The sequence below is a fragment of the Cyprinus carpio genome, chromosome B7 (assembly GCF_018340385.1).
Source record: "Cyprinus carpio isolate SPL01 chromosome B7, ASM1834038v1, whole genome shotgun sequence".
Taxonomy (NCBI): domain Eukaryota; kingdom Metazoa; phylum Chordata; class Actinopteri; order Cypriniformes; family Cyprinidae; genus Cyprinus; species Cyprinus carpio.
The window spans coordinates 12,457,183-12,476,555 of NC_056603.1; the positions used below are offsets into that span (position 1 = coordinate 12,457,183).

The following is a 19,373-nucleotide window of genomic DNA, read 5'->3' on the forward strand; positions in this document are numbered from 1 at the left end:
TATATATAATATATATATATATATATATATATATATATATATATATATATATATATTATATATATTTAATATAGATATAAAAAGATTTTTCTGAAATATGTACATGCATGTGTGTGTATTTATATATAGATAACAAATATACACAGTACACATACATATATTATGTAAACAAAAACATTTATTTTGGATGCGATTAATCAAGATTAATCGTTTTGACAGCACTAATATGCAATCAAAATAACAAAAGGATGCAATCAAAAGTTTAATATTTTTTAGTTAATATTTTGTTTTAATGTTATGAAATTTTATTTTTTATTATTCAAGGGTTGTTTTTTTTATAAATTTTGACGTTTAAAACTGTGTTTTAATTTTTTTGAAGGTTTCTTTTTTAAATTAAAATTTCATATAATTAGCAAAATAGCAATCAAGCATTTTAGAATGCAAATCAGCATATTAGAATATTAGAATGATTTCTGAAGGATCATGAGTATGTATTTGTGCTTGGTTTGTGTGCATGTCAATTATGTCAATCATCTATATAGAAAAGCATAAACAATAACAACATATATGTGTATGTGTGTGTGTGTGTGTGTGTGTATGTATATATATATATATATATATATATATACATATATACTGTGTGTTTTTTTGCACACACACACACATATATATAAATATATATATATATATTTACATTGTATATACATATATTAAATATTATTAAAATTGTTATAATTGTTATATGTATAATTAATAAATGGGCTTATATAAAATGCAAATATATAATATATTATTTGAGCTGCAAATCAGCATATAAGAATGATTTCTGAAGGATCTTGTGTATATATACACATACATATTATGCCTAAACATTAAAGCAACAGCATATTGCATGCTATAAATGGCGAGAATCACTCCTTTTTCATTCACTCTCTTTTCTTTTATTCTTGATGCTTTTCTATATAGATACATGCATGCATTCATTCCTGTAGATCCAATGGCACTAGACATGTCAAGATGACATGCATGATTATAAAAGAATGCATGTACTGATAAAATGCACAGCTTTCCTTGAACGCACTATACTGTGAGTCATTTTTGATAAAAGCATCAGCCAAATGCATTGATATGTATACATCTATTCAATATGTGCCTTTTCATCTGACAGATGTTTACTCAGATATGACAATTAAAACAGAAGATGCTTTCCAGATGATGCATTATAGACAACTATGCACAGCGCAGCTGAAGACCTTACTGACATAAATATATTCCCATTACACAGTCATGAATGTCGCATTATGACTTGGCAATGAAACAACAAATGTCAGCATTTCCAAAAGGCAATGCACTCAGCTAACTATCAAAGTTTAGACAAAGTGAATCAGCGGCGTATACCTGCACAGACCCCCCAGAGCAGCTTGTGCAATGACAGGAATAGACATTATTGGGGTTTAATAAACAGCAGCTTTGTCTGGTGGCATGAGTCACTCCGCTGAAGGAGCTAGGAACTGACTTAAAATAGATCCATCCTGTCTACTGAATGGAGAGCTGTCACCAAAAATTATGAGGAGGCTTGAGATGAAGAATCAACAATGGAACAGCTGGAAATGCTTTTAATGATGTTGAAACAGTTGTTTTGAAGAAAGACAGAAAGTGAGAGATGAAAAGACAGATGAGAGGCTAAAAGAGACATAAAAAGAGTGTGAAGTTTAGAAAACAACAACAAAGTCTAAGCAACTAACACAGAACAAGAGTTTTCCTGCATACACAAGCATGTATCTCAGAAAAACCTGCTCCCATTAGGCGGCATGTTCATACAATGGACAGTTTTTCAGATTCAATCATTCATTTGTGACACCAAGTGACGTTGATGTACAAGAACTGAGATCAGCAAACTGGCAGTACAGACGGAAAACTGTCACACAATATAACAACATAACAACTTTTGGTGGTTGTCAACATAATGAAATAAAGTAGTAACATTGATTACATGGCTATTAGCATTTAATATAAAGATTACCTTGTTCAACTTCCCAACATAACCCAGCGTTACAATTATTATTATTAATAATATTAATAATAATTTATTTGTTTGTTTGTTTGAATACATTGGATAGAAATCTGTCATACCTACAGTATAATTTATAAATGGGCTCATATAAAATGCAAATACATAATATAAAAAACATTATTGGGAATAAATACAATGTAATAAGTAGGTGAATGAATTGGATGGAGATCTGCCATAGCTATAATTGATAAATTGGCTTATATAAAAAGCAAATATATAATATAAAAAATATTATAAGGAATAAATAAAACCTAAAGAAGTCAGTGAATAATCGGATAGAGATCTGTCATATTTAAAGGGGTCATATGATGCGATTTCAACTTTTCCTTTCTCTTTGGAGTGTTTCAAGCTCTTGGTGCATAAAGAAGATCTGTAAAGTTGCAAAGACTAAAGTCTCAAATCCAAAGAGATATTCTTTATAAAAGTTAAGAGTCAACCACATCCCCTAAAACGGCTCATTCTAACACACCCCCACATGGCAACATCACTGTGTGGGAAGATTTGCATAACGCCGCCCTAATGTTCACGCAAAGAAAGAAGGTGTAACTTTTATTCTTGCTGTGGAAATGCTTCGTTGTGAAAGCGAAACTACTTTCTTTGGTCTTCCAATAGAGGACACAACTAGAAATCAGTGGTTAAGTTGTATTTACAATACTGTTCCAGAACAGTTCATCCCAAATATTCAGATGTGTGCAGCGCATTTTGCGGAGGATGAGAACTGTTTCATGTGAGAGTAGCCTACAATGCTGGTGTCTGTTACTATAAAGTGGGGCAGTTCCAACTTTGCAAGGACAGTGTGGCGCTTCTGACTCACAGTCTGTAAGTACGTTTTCATATTTAAAGAATTTGCCACTGATGATTCAAACTCAAGTTTTGAGCAGTGTAGAGTAGAGCTCGTTGTTTGTTATTTCTCCAATCACAAATGCAGACATGGATTTATGTTTACGTGGCGCAATGCAATGCAACGCGTAAAAAAGAGTATAAGTCAGCAGTTCTCAATTCCAGTCCTTACACATTTTGTATGTTTCTCTTATTGCTTCAGACGTTTGTTCTATTCGAATGTAAGTGCCATGCAAAGTGACCATCACAGGATATTCCGCTATGATTCCAGTTCAAAGTGAACGTATATGTTCCAATCAAAGTGCATTGAAGAGTGCAAGACATGAATTTAAATTGTATTTATTTACAGAGGTATATGATGACTTGTGGAACAATGGAAACTTGTTTTTTTCAAATGTAAGTTGATGAAGTTTTAGCTTCAGTGATTCAGTTCGATTTAATTTTGTTTTTATTTTTAAGTTTTTTTTATTACATGTTTGTTGTTTAATTTTTTGATTAATTTGTTAAGTTTGGGCATATCTAAGTATTTAGTTGCTTGGCATATGACGTGACAAAAATAGCAGAAACTATCTTACACTACACACACACACACTGTAGCAGTTTTTTATGCTAGATTTTTGATCTACAATAATGTGTCTACAATCCCCCCACCCACATAGACTCGAAAGTATTTAGTTGCTTTGATATGCATGACTTCCCGCAAAAGATGTGCAAAAGATGTGCAAAGAAAGACATAAAGCACTTGCCTTTGTTTCCAGGCATTCTGTGTTTGATTGAAATGGAAAGCTGGATTAATTATTCAAAACATAAAAAAACATACATTTAAAAAGCCACACACAGTTGACTTCAACGGAAAGAAAACAGGACGGAGCTGACATTAGAAATAAAGAGACGGTGTCTGGAAAGTGGAACCTCCTTGCTATTACTTGACAGGAGCAATTACGCTGATGTCCCACAACATAATGTATTTAAAGAGCTTGCTATTACTTGACAGGAGCTTGGCTAATTCCCTCAAAAATCCATCAATGAGATAGTACTATATATTTTGTTTAATATAGTAAAATATTAAAGCAAAACTACTGGAAATAGGTGTATTGAGAAATATGGAGCAATGCTTGGCACAATGACATGCAAATGGTTTTGAAACAAAGAAACTGAGCTGGCTAATTCCTCAAAATCATGCTTTTCATACCATATAAAGATACTTTGCTGGATTTTTATTAAGAAATAAATTAGAATATAGCATTATATTTATATTTTTTTTTAGATATTTTTATATTAGTACCATATGTATATTTTGTTTTTTTTTATGTTTGTTTGTATATAAAATAGTTAGTTGGTTTTGTTTTTATTTAAGTATGGGTCACCATACCTGCCTGCATGTCTAGTCACTGTCACTTATTTGATGAATTAATAGTCATTTTGACTTTGCAAGGATTTTCTTCTTCCTGGTGCTAGTAGTTGCTAGTAGTTAATATTATTACTTTGGACTGACTTTTTAAAAACTTTTTTGTTGATATATTTGTGCCTTTGTAACACTTCTAGTGTTGCTTGTGAAAAATGACCAGCATACAAAAATTGCTTCTAAATTTCTCATTATGCTATATTTTTACCAAATACTGGTTTCAGTCTTTTGGTCACATCGTTTTCTTTCAATTAGCACAGGTTTTTATTTCTTTTTGGAATTGATTGATTGTAGTCTTCATTGATCTAAGCTCATGCACCTCAGTGAACACTGCCAAAACTATCCACAAATAATGCCCTTTTCATTTAGAAACTGAGGTGCATAAGCTTAGAGCAATGAGGACCGACTAATCTGTTCCAAAAAGAAATACAAAACCTGTGCTAACTGAAAGAAGACATGCTGACAATTCAAGACTTGTTGATAATTTATCATTAATAAGGGGATTTACAAGGAATCTTTAAAAGGCTGGTAATTTTTGACTGGGAACACCAATTTAGGTAAAAGATTGTCAGCACAGCACAAGAGTTAAAGGTAAAAAATTTTCTCTGTTAAAAAATATCTACAGTAGAAAATGCACTTTTCCGAGTTGAATGAAACACAGCAGTCCAGCAGAAGTTATCAAAATGGCTAATGTCACTAACAGCGTCATTAAAAGATTACATACAATATGGAAACTTCACACATTTTGTGCAGACATCTGTAATGACTTTCAGAGCAAAACATCATAAGTGAATCTCGATTCTGTCTGGTTTAATTTTCCGTCTGGCATGCATTAGTAAAAAACACTGATAAAAAAGCAGATTGTTTGAGGTAGAGATGAGGAGTAATGGGATCTGTCAGCAGTCCTGAGTCACTGCACAAATAATAAGGGCAAACTGTTAAAAGAATGCGGAAGTACATTGTGTCCTTTCTGCGTGCAGAACACTTGCGTGTGTTTAGTATGAGCAGGTAATGGGAGATTGTTCACGCCACAATATCTTCAGAGAGAGCAATTATCTGTGAGATCTGGAAGTTGACTGCAGATGTGCTTGTTTTGCATAATTATTTAACTGAAATATGATGAATTCAAATCCTTCTGCTTGTAGTAATGCAATGCAGCAAAAAAGTATTAATCCTTTCAGTCTTGTTGTCCAGTAAAGATATTTAAACCTTTAAAATGTAAATTAAAATGAGAAGAAAATGTGCATAAGACTTGTTTTAGAGAACACATCCTGAATGGATTTTAATTTTCCCACCTTATTTCCATATATGAAAGTAGATAATAAGAATTAAATCTTGAATTTATCTTGAATTATGTTGATGTTTCTTAACACTTTTTTTTCATGTTTACAGGCACAGTTCACCCAAAAATGAAAATGTGCTCACCCTCAGGCCATCCAAAATGTAGATGAGTTTGTTTCGTCTTCATGTTTGGAGAAATGTAGCAATACATCACTTGCTCACCAGTGGATCCTATGCCGTGAATGGGTGCCATCAGAATGAGAGTCCAAACAGCTAATAAAAGCATCACAATAATCCACAGGTAACCCACACCACTCTAGTCCATCAGTTAACATCTTGATAAACCAAAATCTGCATGTTTCTCATTCTGATGGCACCCATTCACTGAAGAGGATCCATTGCTGAGCAGTGATGTAATGCTAAATTTCTCCAAATCGGTTCTGATGAAGAAACTCTTTTACATCTTGGATGGCCCGAGAATGAGTAAACGTTCAGCAAATTTTCATTACTTTAAAGTATAAACCTTATTAAAAATGTATAAATAAAAAATAGACAACACACATATATACATTTGTTACAAAAACTACATCAAAGACAACCTCCTTATCAGAGAAGTAGGAAAAATGTTGATTATAGATATATTTAATTCAAAATACAATTAAAAAAAATAGTTCCATTTCAGTGAGAAGTCTACAAATGCAACAAATGCATGCACAAGACTGCAAATACAGCGGCTTCATGTCAATATGCTTCATCTAAATCCATCATGAAATCCATACCTGCCTTAATTCAACCCAACAGCTGTATCAGCAAACAGAAATGTGTCCATTATGTGCATGGAATGCACTCATTCAGATTTAAATAAGCCACTCTTTATCCAGAGATACGCCATTTGCAAATATCTGCCTGAAAGCAGCGAGTTTAAAGAGATTTGTAGAACGTCTAGTTTAAGTTTGTCCACTATTGCTGGGTGGCTTCAAATTTCTACAGACCTCACAATGAGCAGAGTGTACTACGGTTATCAAAACAGTGGATTTTACCATGGTAGATATGAATTAGCCACTGTACTGTATGCATACATATGGATTGAATATTTATAATAGGCCTAGTCTATCACAATAAAATTTTACTGTTTTTTCTTTGACTTAAAATAAAGGCATTTTCTAAGGAATCTGGTTGAAGACAGACTTTTAATGCAGCATAACATCACAGCTTATGATAAAAAAGTGAACTTTAGATATAACAAATAATTAATGACTATAATGGGTATTTTTTATAGTAATGGAATCATAAGTTAGAAAAAAGTTTGATCTTTTTAAATAACCACAAATTAACCCGATTAAGGCATTTGGACATGTCTTCATGCCTTCAAATAACCTTTAAAAAATTGTTTCTTATAGACTTATCTAAATTAATTGGTTCTTCTTAATTTAAATATATTACTTATGGCATTCTGAATAAAAATTCTAAATACAATAGTCATTTTAAGGGTCTACAACCATCGTTCAGTTTTACAGTGTACCTGAGAAGCAGCATTTTCAGCCATTGTTTCCAAACAAAAATAGTGCTTCAATACCAGAAGTGAGTGAGCCTAAGGTGACTGTGTCAGGGGAAAAACTCCCTAGATGGCAGGTTTGATGAGCAAGAATCCTTAGGAGGAACCAAGACTCTGCTTTAGAAACAAAAGCATCTCTCCTTTCAGCAGAGAGTGAATCCTGCAGTCACTGACTCTCTGCTGTGACCGAGAGACGGTTTGCTAGCACATATCTCTGTCTTGGCCACAATAAACCAGCCGAAAATCAATGTCAATATTGTGCTGAGAACTATTTAATCTTCCTTGGCATTGATAGTTTTTCAAAACAGTGCCGTTAGAAAGCATCCACCGATTTCTCATTCTGCTGAGCTGCAAAGTCATATTAAGGTGTATCCAAATGGGATTTCTGCAGAATTCCTGCAGAAATCACTGTGATGTTAAAATTAGATAAGAGTTAAGAGTTAGATAATAGAGTGGTTGCACAATTAATCTAAATAAAATTTAAATCGTTATATTGATTAGTGTGATTATTAAAGGCCGTGATTAAATATATATATGCATGTTTTAGAGTGAGGTGTGTCCTGTGGTTTTCAGCCAAAACCATAAGTTTAATGATGATTTGAAATTTGAAAATGAAGAAATTGATACAGCTTTACATTTGAAGAAACTGAGACAGCCATAAATGCAGTTTTACATTAAAATTATATTTGTAAAAAAATAAAAATAAAAAAATAATCTAGCTTACAGTGAAATATTACAATAGTAATATTTCTTATTTATTCGATATTTTTATGTAGTAATTATATTCATGTATGTATGTATGTATGTATGTACAGTATGTATGTTCATATATAAATTCACAAAATTTTGGCCAAATTGTGAAGCCCTACAAATAAGCACAGCACCTTTAATAAAATAAAAAAATTGCCATTTTTATCTGAAAAATAACAATTAGATGTTTCCCTGAATTGTGCTAGGGCTCTACATAGAGTATTAAGATGTCTTCAGAGTTGCATTTCATATAAAAATCATAAAAATACTTCATACTAGGTGACATTATCTTGAGAGATTAGGCCAAGCTAAATAAGTAAAGAAGATAATTTGTACTAGGTGTGATTATCTTGAGAGATTAGGACAAGTTTGTTTTTTAAAGCAGAGCATCTGAACTATTTATGATGAACGTTGCATTATGCATTAGGTACACCTGTCTTCCTTTATCATCCAATCCATATTCAGTTGTTGTCAACTGCACAATAAACATCAGTTTGTTAGCCATTCTAAAGTCTATACTGTATATAACAAGCAGATCGTTCTTGACCTCACAAAAAAATAAAAATAAATAAAAACAAAAATGCTAGAGAATGTGATTGCTATCGTTTTGGCTCTTCCTTTGAGCACTGTGATGCTCACTGTAGCAAAATGGAAAAAATGGCAGAAAGCCCAGAAACATCTAAGATCACACCACTCTACCAAATTGAGCAACTGAACAAGAGGAGCAACTGTTAAATTAATGAACAAGACAGCAGCTACAACCCTGACAGAAGCACAGAGCATATTGGATTAAATGAGAGAAACTATTCCAACATCACCCATCGTTCCAACACTTTAAAAGAGATTCTTGTCGAGAGCAGCTAGAAAGAAGTGACTTCTGGGAGAGGCTAACATTAAGTCAAACCTGAAGTTTGCTACACGACATCTGACAAAACCAGCAATCTTTTGCAGTCTGATGGCACTAACTCTGAGCATTCTGGTCTGAAAGTGAAGTACTATATTTAGTGCAAAGCAAACCGCCCACGAAACTCCATTCTAAACCAACCAGCATCATGGTCAGCAACCAGAGAAATGCGTTCATCCTCCAGCAGCACAAAGACCTATGCTCGGCTTCAAAACATATACTGCTGGAGCTGAATCGCTGCTTACTGCCTACGGAAACAAGCTAAAGCTCTCATGCAAACAGTTTTTTTTTTCATTATTATTATTATTGAAGGAAAGTAATGCTTTTATTCTGCAAGGATGCATTAAATTGTTTTAAAGTGAAAGTAAAGAACATTTATAATGTTACAAAAATTATATTTCTAAATTTTTTTTTCATTAAATCCTTATGAAAAATAGTATCTCAGTTTCCACAAAAATATGAAGCAATGAAACAACTCATAATAATCAGAAATATTTGTTGGGCACCAAATCAGCACATAAGAATGATTTCTGAAGGATCATGTGACACTTAAGACTGGAGTAATGATGCTGAAAATTCAGCTTTGATTGCAGGAATTGAATTATGTTTTATTCTCCGGTCCCACTTTAATATTAAGTGGCCTTAACTACTATGTACTTACATTGTTTTTTATTTTATTTAAAATTTTTGATTTTTGGTACATACATGTTTTTTACATTGTACTTATATTTAAATAATACCTGCATGTAATTACATCTGTAATTAATTTATGTAATTACATTTATAATTACACTGTTGACCCATCCCTTACACCTTAACCCACCCTTAATCCTAACCATACCACCAAACCTGTCCCTAACCTTACCCATATCCCAACTCAATAGCAGCAAAAGTGTTTTGCAATATAATATGGACACAATAAGTACATTGTACTTATTTTTGATGTAAGTAGATAGTAGTTAAGGCCACTTAATATAAAGTGGGACCTATCAAATTCAGCTTTGATTGCAGGAATTGAATTATGTTTTATTCTAATTTTTATTTATATTAAATATATTTATGTTTTTGTAAAAGCTCAATCAACAGCATTGGTGCCTTAATCTTAATTAATACAAAAAAAAAAAATATTTAGACTCATACCTAAAATTTAACCTCCTTTTTTTTTTGTATTATTACGGCAACTAAGTTGCAAAACTGAACATGCATATTGGTTACTTTTTTAAAGACAAGTTAAAGGGACAGATTTACTAACAGCTTGTGCCAATGCAAACACTCTTTTGCCATTAAAAAAACTACTGTCAGGATTTACTAAAGACATGCAGTGAAAAACTACACTAGGCGTGAGGCTGACCTTATTTGTAGAATTTTTCCTTTCAGACAAAAAATTCATGAGAGGAGAGTATTTAATGCAAGGTGATTCACTAAGATTTGCCGTAGTCAATTTACTGGTATCTGTGCCAATATTTAACACCCACCTGTGTTGTTAGTAGTAATGACACCTGATTATCATTGGCTTTGCTTGTTTATGTCTTTGATTTGCGCATTTTCAGTAGATAATCCGCTCCCATCTGCACATTTATTTGAATATTTATTGTTTTTATTTTAATTGTGATTTGTCATGTTTATTTTAAATGTTTTGATAAATGTTAACCGACGTGCCAATTGGGCATCATTTGTATTGAACCCGGAATACTGCTGAAAAAACATAACTGATGTTTTTTTTTACTAACCTCATTGCACTGCAAGCAATGGAATTTTTGTTTCCAAAAATGATACACAAAAAATCACCAAAAAGAAGGTACCAAATGGCTCATATGAAGGAAGTCTATGATGGATTAAAATGCTGCCTATGTAGGCGGCTCAAGAGATTTTGAAACAGAGCCTATTAAATAGTTTGACAAAACGTTAGTATTCTGGAAAGGCCCATCTAGACTTCACAGGCTTCAATCCAATTGAATTGGTGGTATGACTTGCTGAAATTGCAGTCCACTGATGCGCTACATCTAATTTGGAGAAAATTATTTTAGCATTAAAATCAGGAGGTGTAGCAGGAGAAAATTCAAAGGAATTCAAAAGAGGAAGTGCTTTCCACAGACTCTGAACGTCAGCCATTGTCGAGTACAATTCCTGAATATAATTAAACCAAAGGAAGATAAACACAGGTCAGCTTTAAACATCAGAAAGAAAAGTCGCACACACACAAACACACACACACACTTCAGCCTCAAAGTTCTCAAGAACAGTCATCTTCACTTCTGAATGCGATGTGCTTTCCTGAATCTGATGTAAGACATTCCAAACCCCGGGAGAACAAGGATGAAGGGATTTTTACAAGGCATTTATTTGAAATTCAAACACTTTTGTGCCTGTGAGGAAGTGTTTTTTCTAACTTCTGGAACTCGACATTTTCTCTGATGCAAAATTTCATCTAATGCCTCCAATCACCTAGTTTCTGTGAATTGCCATGATGAAATCCTGTTGACAGCATTGAAGTGTCACAGACAAAGACGGCAATCAGCTAGCTGTTATTTCAGCCACACTTTACACTCCAGCATCCCTGTTTCTGTGTGTTTATGTAAGTGCTGAGTAAGATTAATCAACAACATGTAGAATTATTTTGTGTAGGTACTTGTAATTATTAATGGTGCTTGCTAATGCAAAGTTTACTCATTAAAAACATGTAGAATTATTTTGTGTAGGTACTTAATATGCAAAAAGCTAAGGTTAATCACTGCATAGAATTTGTTAACAAAAATCTTTTTTGAACAGGGGGTCTATACACAAATGTACTACCTACTAAAGTGGGTAGTGGTCGACAAAATGTTTAGTGCTTGCTAATGCAAAGTTTACTCATTAAACTCATTGATACAAGGTTGATATATAAGATATCACACAATTTAATTTAAAGCAGTGCTGTCAAGTGATTAATCACTTTAGCAATATATCAGCCGACATTCACACATTCGATGCAGTACATGGACGACAGTGACCTAAAATTCAGACATGCTTTACACATTTAGCAAGGAGTTTCAAAGCTATAACTGACCTTCCACTTTGATCTGGTTCCTTGTGCAGGAAGGACAAGGCAAGATGCTGAACTCCTCAGCCTGGTGCATGGAGTAATCTGTGCTTGCAACCACAATTCTGTCGCCGAATCTCCAACCCTGAGGTTCGTCCGCGAGCTCCAGAACACTGCAGTTAGACAAGGTGTCTATAGAGATGGAGGCCTGTGGACGCACTGTTGAAGGACACAACGCACACATATTTAGCATGCACATATGGTCAATAACTGTCATGATCTATAAAAAGATTTGTATGCATTGTTATTCTAATCTGATCTGAGAGCCATTAAAGATGCATGAAACACGTGCATGCATGAGCTACATTTAATCTCATATTGTATTTTCTACACGACCAGTCAAAAGTTGACAGAAACGTTTGATCTCGTTTGTAATTAAATGATTGATAGATGATCCCCTAAAACCAATTTTACTCATAAATCAAATCCAGAAAGAGACATTTAACGAAAGTAAAGTCACTGTGAGACACAAGGTTACATGATGACACAGTCTTATTTTACATGCCAATGTTAATGAGAACGTTATTCTTACATTTATGCATTTGGCAGATGCTTTTATCCAAAGCATCTTGCAGTTGATTCAAGCAATACTTTTCATGTGTTTCTTAAGAATCAAACTCATGTCCTTAGAGTTTCTAGGGCATCTTTAATGCATTTTTATCCTCTAAAAGAGGAACTGAACACATTAAATCTGAAGTAATATTTTTTGAAAGTATGATTAATCATATTTTTATCATGCATTCCTTGTTATGCATGAGAAAATACATCAAATAAGTTCACATAATGGCCACAATCTGTCATAATGTGACAAGAATTTTTCAAAATGTCTTTCAAAGCAAAGACAAACCAGATGAAGAATTTACTTGTAATCAGGCGGAGAAACTTTCAAGCTATGTGGCAGCATGTTACACGAATGGCAAATTATTAACTAGCCTGGGCTGAATTTTCAGACAGAGAGTGGTTTGGATTAACACAAACCAATTTCAACCAATAAACAAGATCTGATCCATTTAGGGGAAATATGTGACTGAAGAACCCAATACTTCAGGCATTTCTGTGACCTCTGAGTTTTCGTAAAATCATTGACAGGAGGAGTACAAAATGTGTCACTTACGGGATGTGGACCTGCAATCTTTAAGAGCAGTTTAACTTTATTTACAATAAAGTGTCAGTTTTGGTGCACTCATGCTCTCCAGATTATGTTTAGCAGAATAAAAATCAATGTGGAACATAGAGCTGGTAGTATATTTCTGAAGCTTTCTCATTCATTTTTGTCTAAACATAGGCCGCAATGTGCACACTTTATTCGAGCCCAAGTTATTTGTAAACAGCTGACATTTAGCATAAATTGTCTGAGAGGCCTAAAACGAGCTGTTGAAGTGGAACTTATTACAAACCACTTCTAAAGGACATTTTTACCAATTCTTGTTCGCAATGAATTTTTTTCTGAAATTTATTATCAATTTTTTAATGAATGTATTAAATCAAACGCACAATCCATATAATTCATGATCTGATGTGTTTTTGAGCAAATCAGGACAATTAAGAAACTAAAGGATGGGATGGGACAGGCCAGGCTGGGCCTTTATCAATCAAAAAGGAAAGAAATACCAAAAAAAAAAGGAATAATTTTAGAAAATCTTATCCCAAAAAATATAACAAAATTGGCCAAACCTAAACCTAAATTAAAGATCAAAGGCACAGAACTAATGCATCTTTGATGAATCTATAAATACAGAAGATTTCCATAGACGTCATATCACTGCTTGCAGCTGCAATGGTGTGAATGTTGCTAATGAGTTCTGAAAGTCTCAAGTACAAGCAACTGTCAAGCATGGATATAGATAATGTTTTATTTGATTAATTTATTAACTTTTGCGATCTAATTCATTTGATTTGATCTGTACGGGGCTATTTTCATCCATCCTACCCACAATTTTGGCTTTTGGTTTATCCACTGATGGGGGTAGCAAAATGTAGCACAGGGAGCTGCATGGAAAAAGATTGGCACTAAGACAATTCATTTTTAATGATAGAGACGAACAGAGAGTGGGTGCAAAAACTGCCCCAAATATGTGGCACATGCCCCCATGCTGTCCCAGAGGCCACTAGACCACAGTCTGTCTGCTCAAAGATCAAAGCTTCACTAATAATTTATGAAGACACATATTATGACTGTTAAAAAGAAAAAAACAGATGGGAAATATACATTGATCAAATTACTGCAGCCTTGGTGAGCATTTAAGACTTCTTTTTTTTAAATCATAAAAAATGATAAATCTTACTGACCCCAAACTTTTGAACGGTAGTGTAGTGTGTTCAACAGGGTTATTACAGTTAACGAAAACCGAAAACTAAAAACAACTAAAACCATAAAAAACAACATACAAAACAAAATATATAAAAAATATTTTGGCTAGTTGCCAAGTCAACATTTTTCATTTTAATTTGGATTAACTTGATGTACAAAAATAACTAAAAGTAATATGGAAATAAAAATGAATAAAAACTACTATACACACAAAAAAAAAATGAACTATGACAAAAACACACAACAAATTCACAAAAAAAAATAAAATAAATGAAAATGAAAACAGAAAATATTGAAATAAAAACTGATTTAAAATAGTTAAATACTAAAAATATATTCAATATATATAAAATAAATAGCAACTTATTGATAATAAAATAACCTGGTACAAAAGGACACAAAAACTGGAAAAGAAGGTGATTTATTTAAGAATATTATAATTATTATTATTATTTGTCTGATTTGGATTAGGCTGCTACTTCCACTGTGCTTATAAGGTTTTATACTACGGGGCTGTTGAATGGTTGAATCTGATTGGCTGACGAACATTCTGAGGTGTGCAATTATTTTCTGGGAAACGCATGGTGAACGTAGTTCCAGGCAGCTCTCTTGACCGCATTACAGTTCCATATCACTTCGCATAGTAAAACTGTAATAACGGAAATTACAATACTAACAAAAACAACAACATAACAGACGATTTTCCGAAAGTAAAAAAGGAAAGGCTACACATCTAGCGAGGTAATAACAGCGCTGTTTAGAGACGCACAGAGGTAGCCAAATTCACACAAGCTCTCTCTCTCTCTCTCTCTCTCTCTCTCTATTTCTTTCTGTTTCTCTGTCTCTCTCGCTCCCTTTCTAATAACTTCTTTATTAAATGTATTGGTATGCTATCAACGGCCCAAGCCTCCATTACCAGCTTTAAATCTCTCTCTCTCTCTCTCTCTAAGAGGCGTTGGGTGAGATGCGGAAGAAATAATTCTACTCACAATAACGATTTAAGTACAAAAACCGGATGAATCCCTTTAAATATATGATCTGATCGATGTCTTGAGGTGTGGTAACCATAGTATAAGCGGAATAATTGACTCCGGGCCGTTACATTATTAGAAAAATAATTTTATCGTTTGATGGAAGTACCTCATAAAGAGATACGTATACTGCTGCTATTGACTTTCCTTGTATGCAAAAGAGCAGCTTGAGGTGCATTATACCTAAAATCTCCAATTGTGTTCTCTTGAACAGAGTTATAAAGGTTTGGAGTGACATGAGTAACTGATAGAAAAGAGTTTCTCCAGAAGCCAAAAGCAGACTGCTTCAAACTTACCGAGTTTGCCGCACAGGAAACGCACGCGGTAGTTGTGGCAAATCCCATCCACCTGCTCTTTGTTGAGGCATACAAAGCCATAGTTTCTGTCAAACTTGGAGAAGACTTCTCCTGTCATGTTGGCAGGGATCCCGTCAAGAGTTTCAGCCTGAAGGCAAAGCAAGACATTTTTAAATAGAGTGAAACAGTCATTCTCTCACATACATTTACCATTTAAAAGTTTGGGTCAGTGAGATATATATATATATATATATATATATATATATATATATATATATATATATATATATATATATATATATATATATATTAAATAGAGTGAAACAGTCATTCTCTCACATACATTTACCATTTAAAAGTTTGGGTCAGTGAGAAATGATTAAAAGTGACAGGACTTTTATAATTTTACAAAAGATTTCTATTTCAAATAAATGCTGTTCTTTTGAACTCCGTTCATCAAAGAATCCTGAAGAATCCTTTTCACAAAAATACAAAGCAATACAACAGTTTCAGCACTGACAAACATAAGAAATGTGTCTTGAGCACTAAATCAGCATATTAGAAAGATTTCTGAGGGATCATGTGACACTGAAGACTGGAGTAATGATGCTGAAAATTCAGCTTTAATCACATGAATAAATTACATTTTAAAATCGAAAACCATTATTTTAAATTGAAAAATATTTCAGAATTGTATTGTTTTTACTATATTTTTTATCAAATAAATGCAGCCTTGGTGAGCAAAAGAGGCTTAAAATGAAAACATTAAAATGACCCCAAACTTTTGAATAGTAGCGTAAGGAGTGCAAATGGATGCAATTTAAGTATGCACAATACATCGAATTTTTTAATTATTTTTTGTCAGACTAGTCCAATGTTAGATTTTTTTTCCACATTTTCTTTTTCACATTTAAAACAGTAAACATTTATTCTGTCATTGTTTCTGCTGTGCTGAACATTATCAGGTTTTAATGCATGATTACACTTACAATAAATAGTATTTTGTACAAAGCAAAACAAATAAAAATACTGACCACCACATTGATTATCAGCCATAACATAACATTTAGAAAATTTTGAAACTGCGTGTAATTTGTGTAAAAATATAAGTATTTAATAATTTAGTTAAGTATACTCTAAGAAGAAAGTGAAAAAGCTATAATTTGGGTTGTACCCTAAAGTGAAAAAGCTAAATTGTACATCTTTGCACCTTATTTACACCAAAAAAGGTGCATATTAGTAGCTTTTGAAAAGGTACCACCCTAGTAACAGTTTTGCACCTTTTTTCAGAGAGTGTATGTAGTAACTTAGTATTCATATGTTTACCTCAATATCAAGAGGGTTACTGCACAGACGCTCTGGAAAAGCTTTGTGGAGGTCGGTCAGTTTCTCCCAGTCACCTGACCCCCTCTCGTCATCACGGTCAAACCATTCAGTCCATTCAGCCTCTAAAAAACCACACAAACAGACACACGATTAAAGAGCTGCCACCCCTCCAGTGCTGCCCGACAGACAGGCTCTGTGTAGATATTAGTCTCATTTACATCTTTAATCTTCCTATTTTGCAATTCTGCCTGTCAAAGCCCATTTATGTGGAGATAATTGCAGTTCGCCCTCCCTGTTTTGCCATCTGCATTGCCAGACCTAAAGGGAATTCAGATTACAATGTTGCATTGCATTCAATCAAACCAAACTAAATAAATGTGAAATGTGATATGAAATATGTTAGTTGTTCATTCTTCGCTGTGATCTGGGATCAGGTCTCAAGTGTTAGTTGTTTTTGGTGTTTGGTTGATAATTGTTAGTGGTTATGACAAATTAAAACGAGCCCTTCAATGCAAAAGGGCTCTCAGAAGCCACTCCAAGAGTGTGGTGGAAAATTTACTGTGTATATGAATATGCGGGAAGTGAACTGTTGTCATACTGTAGTGTGTGTTAAATAATGTAAAATATGTGAAAAAAAAAATAATGTTTTTCGAACAACCTAGCATGAGAGCCTGTTCTAGTACACCCCCAAAACAAAATCAAGACCCTGTAAAAGAGCATAATAGGACCCCTTTAAACTGATCAAAACTGAAGGTAAAGACATTTATCATGTTACAAGAGATTTCTCATTTAAATAACTGTTTTTAAACTTTCTACATATCAAATAATACTGAAAAAAAAAATATCATGTGGACAAATTTTCAACGTTGATAAAAATAAGAAATGTTTCTTGAGCAGCAAATCAGCATATTAGAATGATTTCTGAAGGATCGTGTGACATTGAAGACTGGAGTAATGATGCTGAAAATTCAGCTTTGCATCACAGAAATAAATTACATTTTAAAATATATTCACAAAGAAAACAGTTATATAACGTTGTAATAATATTTCACAATATTTCAGTTTATGCTGTATTTTTGATCAAATAAACAGCCTTGGTGAGCGTAAGAGGATTCTTACAAAAACATTTATTATTATAAATATTATTTAAGAAGCCTATTACATACTTAAACCCTACATTTTTCATAAAAATTAACAAATCTCACTCGCCCCAAAATTTGAACAGTAGTGTATAACCAATAAAAGTTACTTTTTATCAGTGGTCTCAAAGCTAGAAGCATTTCATGGGCCTAAACTTGTTCCCAGAATTCCAGAATAAATTTCGCCCACTTTTCCCCATCTGTGTTCTGTAATCATACGGCGGGACTTTAATTCTACAGAGTTCATTCTCTGCCCATAATAAGATCTTGCACACTTGTTAACTAAATTATCACTTTGGTGATGAACAAACAGATGGCATCTTCAGAATGGGCATGTTCTGTGTGACTGGAGTCGAGACGCTGGTTGAGGATGTACAGGTGTAAGTGGTGGGCTGGGTAATTAAGCTGCTGGGACTCGGGGGCGGACAGACAGGCGTCACACGGATTGTGGGATATTGGGAGAGATTATTATGGAGATCGAGAAATGGGAGATGAAGGGGAACCAAATATAGCATGTTGGATCACTGATTAACATTACTTACACATCATATGGGTGAAGACTCTTCAAGATTAAATTTAATGTTATTTAATCTGCTTGTACTTTGTACTTTATAGCTTTTTAGTTTATTTTTTTATGTACATTTATGTTGTGATTTTTGTATTTTTGATTTTTGTATGGTTGAGTCTTACCAGCTGCTGTCTCATCCATGTTATTCATGAATTTTACTTTATTGTCACATGATCCTTCACAAATCATTCTAATATGTTGATTTGCTGCTCATGAAACATTTATGATTATTATCAATCTTGAAGACAGCAGTGCTGCTTCATATTTTTGTGGAAACCGTGATACATTGATTTTCAGGATTCTTTGATGAATAGAATATTCAGAATTTATTTGAAATAGAAATCTTTTGTAACATTCTAAAAATCTTTACTGTCACTTTTGATCAATTCAATGCATCCTTGCTGAATAAAAGTAATATATATATATATATTTAATTTTGAACAGTAGTCTATATGTATTTTAAAGGGGTCGTGAACTGAGAAATCAAATTCCATTGATCTTTTAATATATAAGTGGTCACTGTACTATAAAAACATCCTGTAAATTTCAGAACTCAAAACTTTCTCATTAGTCTAAAAACTGCTTATATTGAAGCCAATCTGGCAAAACGACAGTTTGTGGAATGTGCCACTAGGATTTTTAGAAAGAATGAAACAGATGATGCTGTGCGACTGTATTGGATCCGACAGTAATGTCGCAACACATAAGTGTGAGTAACTCTTTTTATTATGTGATCACTATTGCTTTGCCTCTACTTACAGATCGTTTGTTTTTATGTGTTTTTAAATTACATCACAGCAGCATCCATCTATGA

General features: G+C 33.3%; 1 protein-coding gene across 2 annotated transcripts in view; it reads right to left on the minus strand.

The window, feature by feature from the left end:
* The window catches only part of LOC109055128 (cell migration inducing hyaluronidase 1), a 121,367-nt gene that overhangs the window by 35,244 nt on the left and 66,750 nt on the right, over positions 1–19,373 (minus strand). For both annotated transcript variants that reach the window (XM_042727290.1, XM_042727291.1), the window contains 3 exons: positions 16,853–16,974; positions 15,527–15,674; positions 11,856–12,047 (listed from right to left, as the gene is read on the minus strand). In XM_042727290.1, coding sequence (XP_042583224.1) covers positions 11,856–12,047; positions 15,527–15,674; positions 16,853–16,974 — 462 coding nt within the window. The remainder of the gene's footprint in view (positions 1–11,855; positions 12,048–15,526; positions 15,675–16,852; positions 16,975–19,373) is intronic.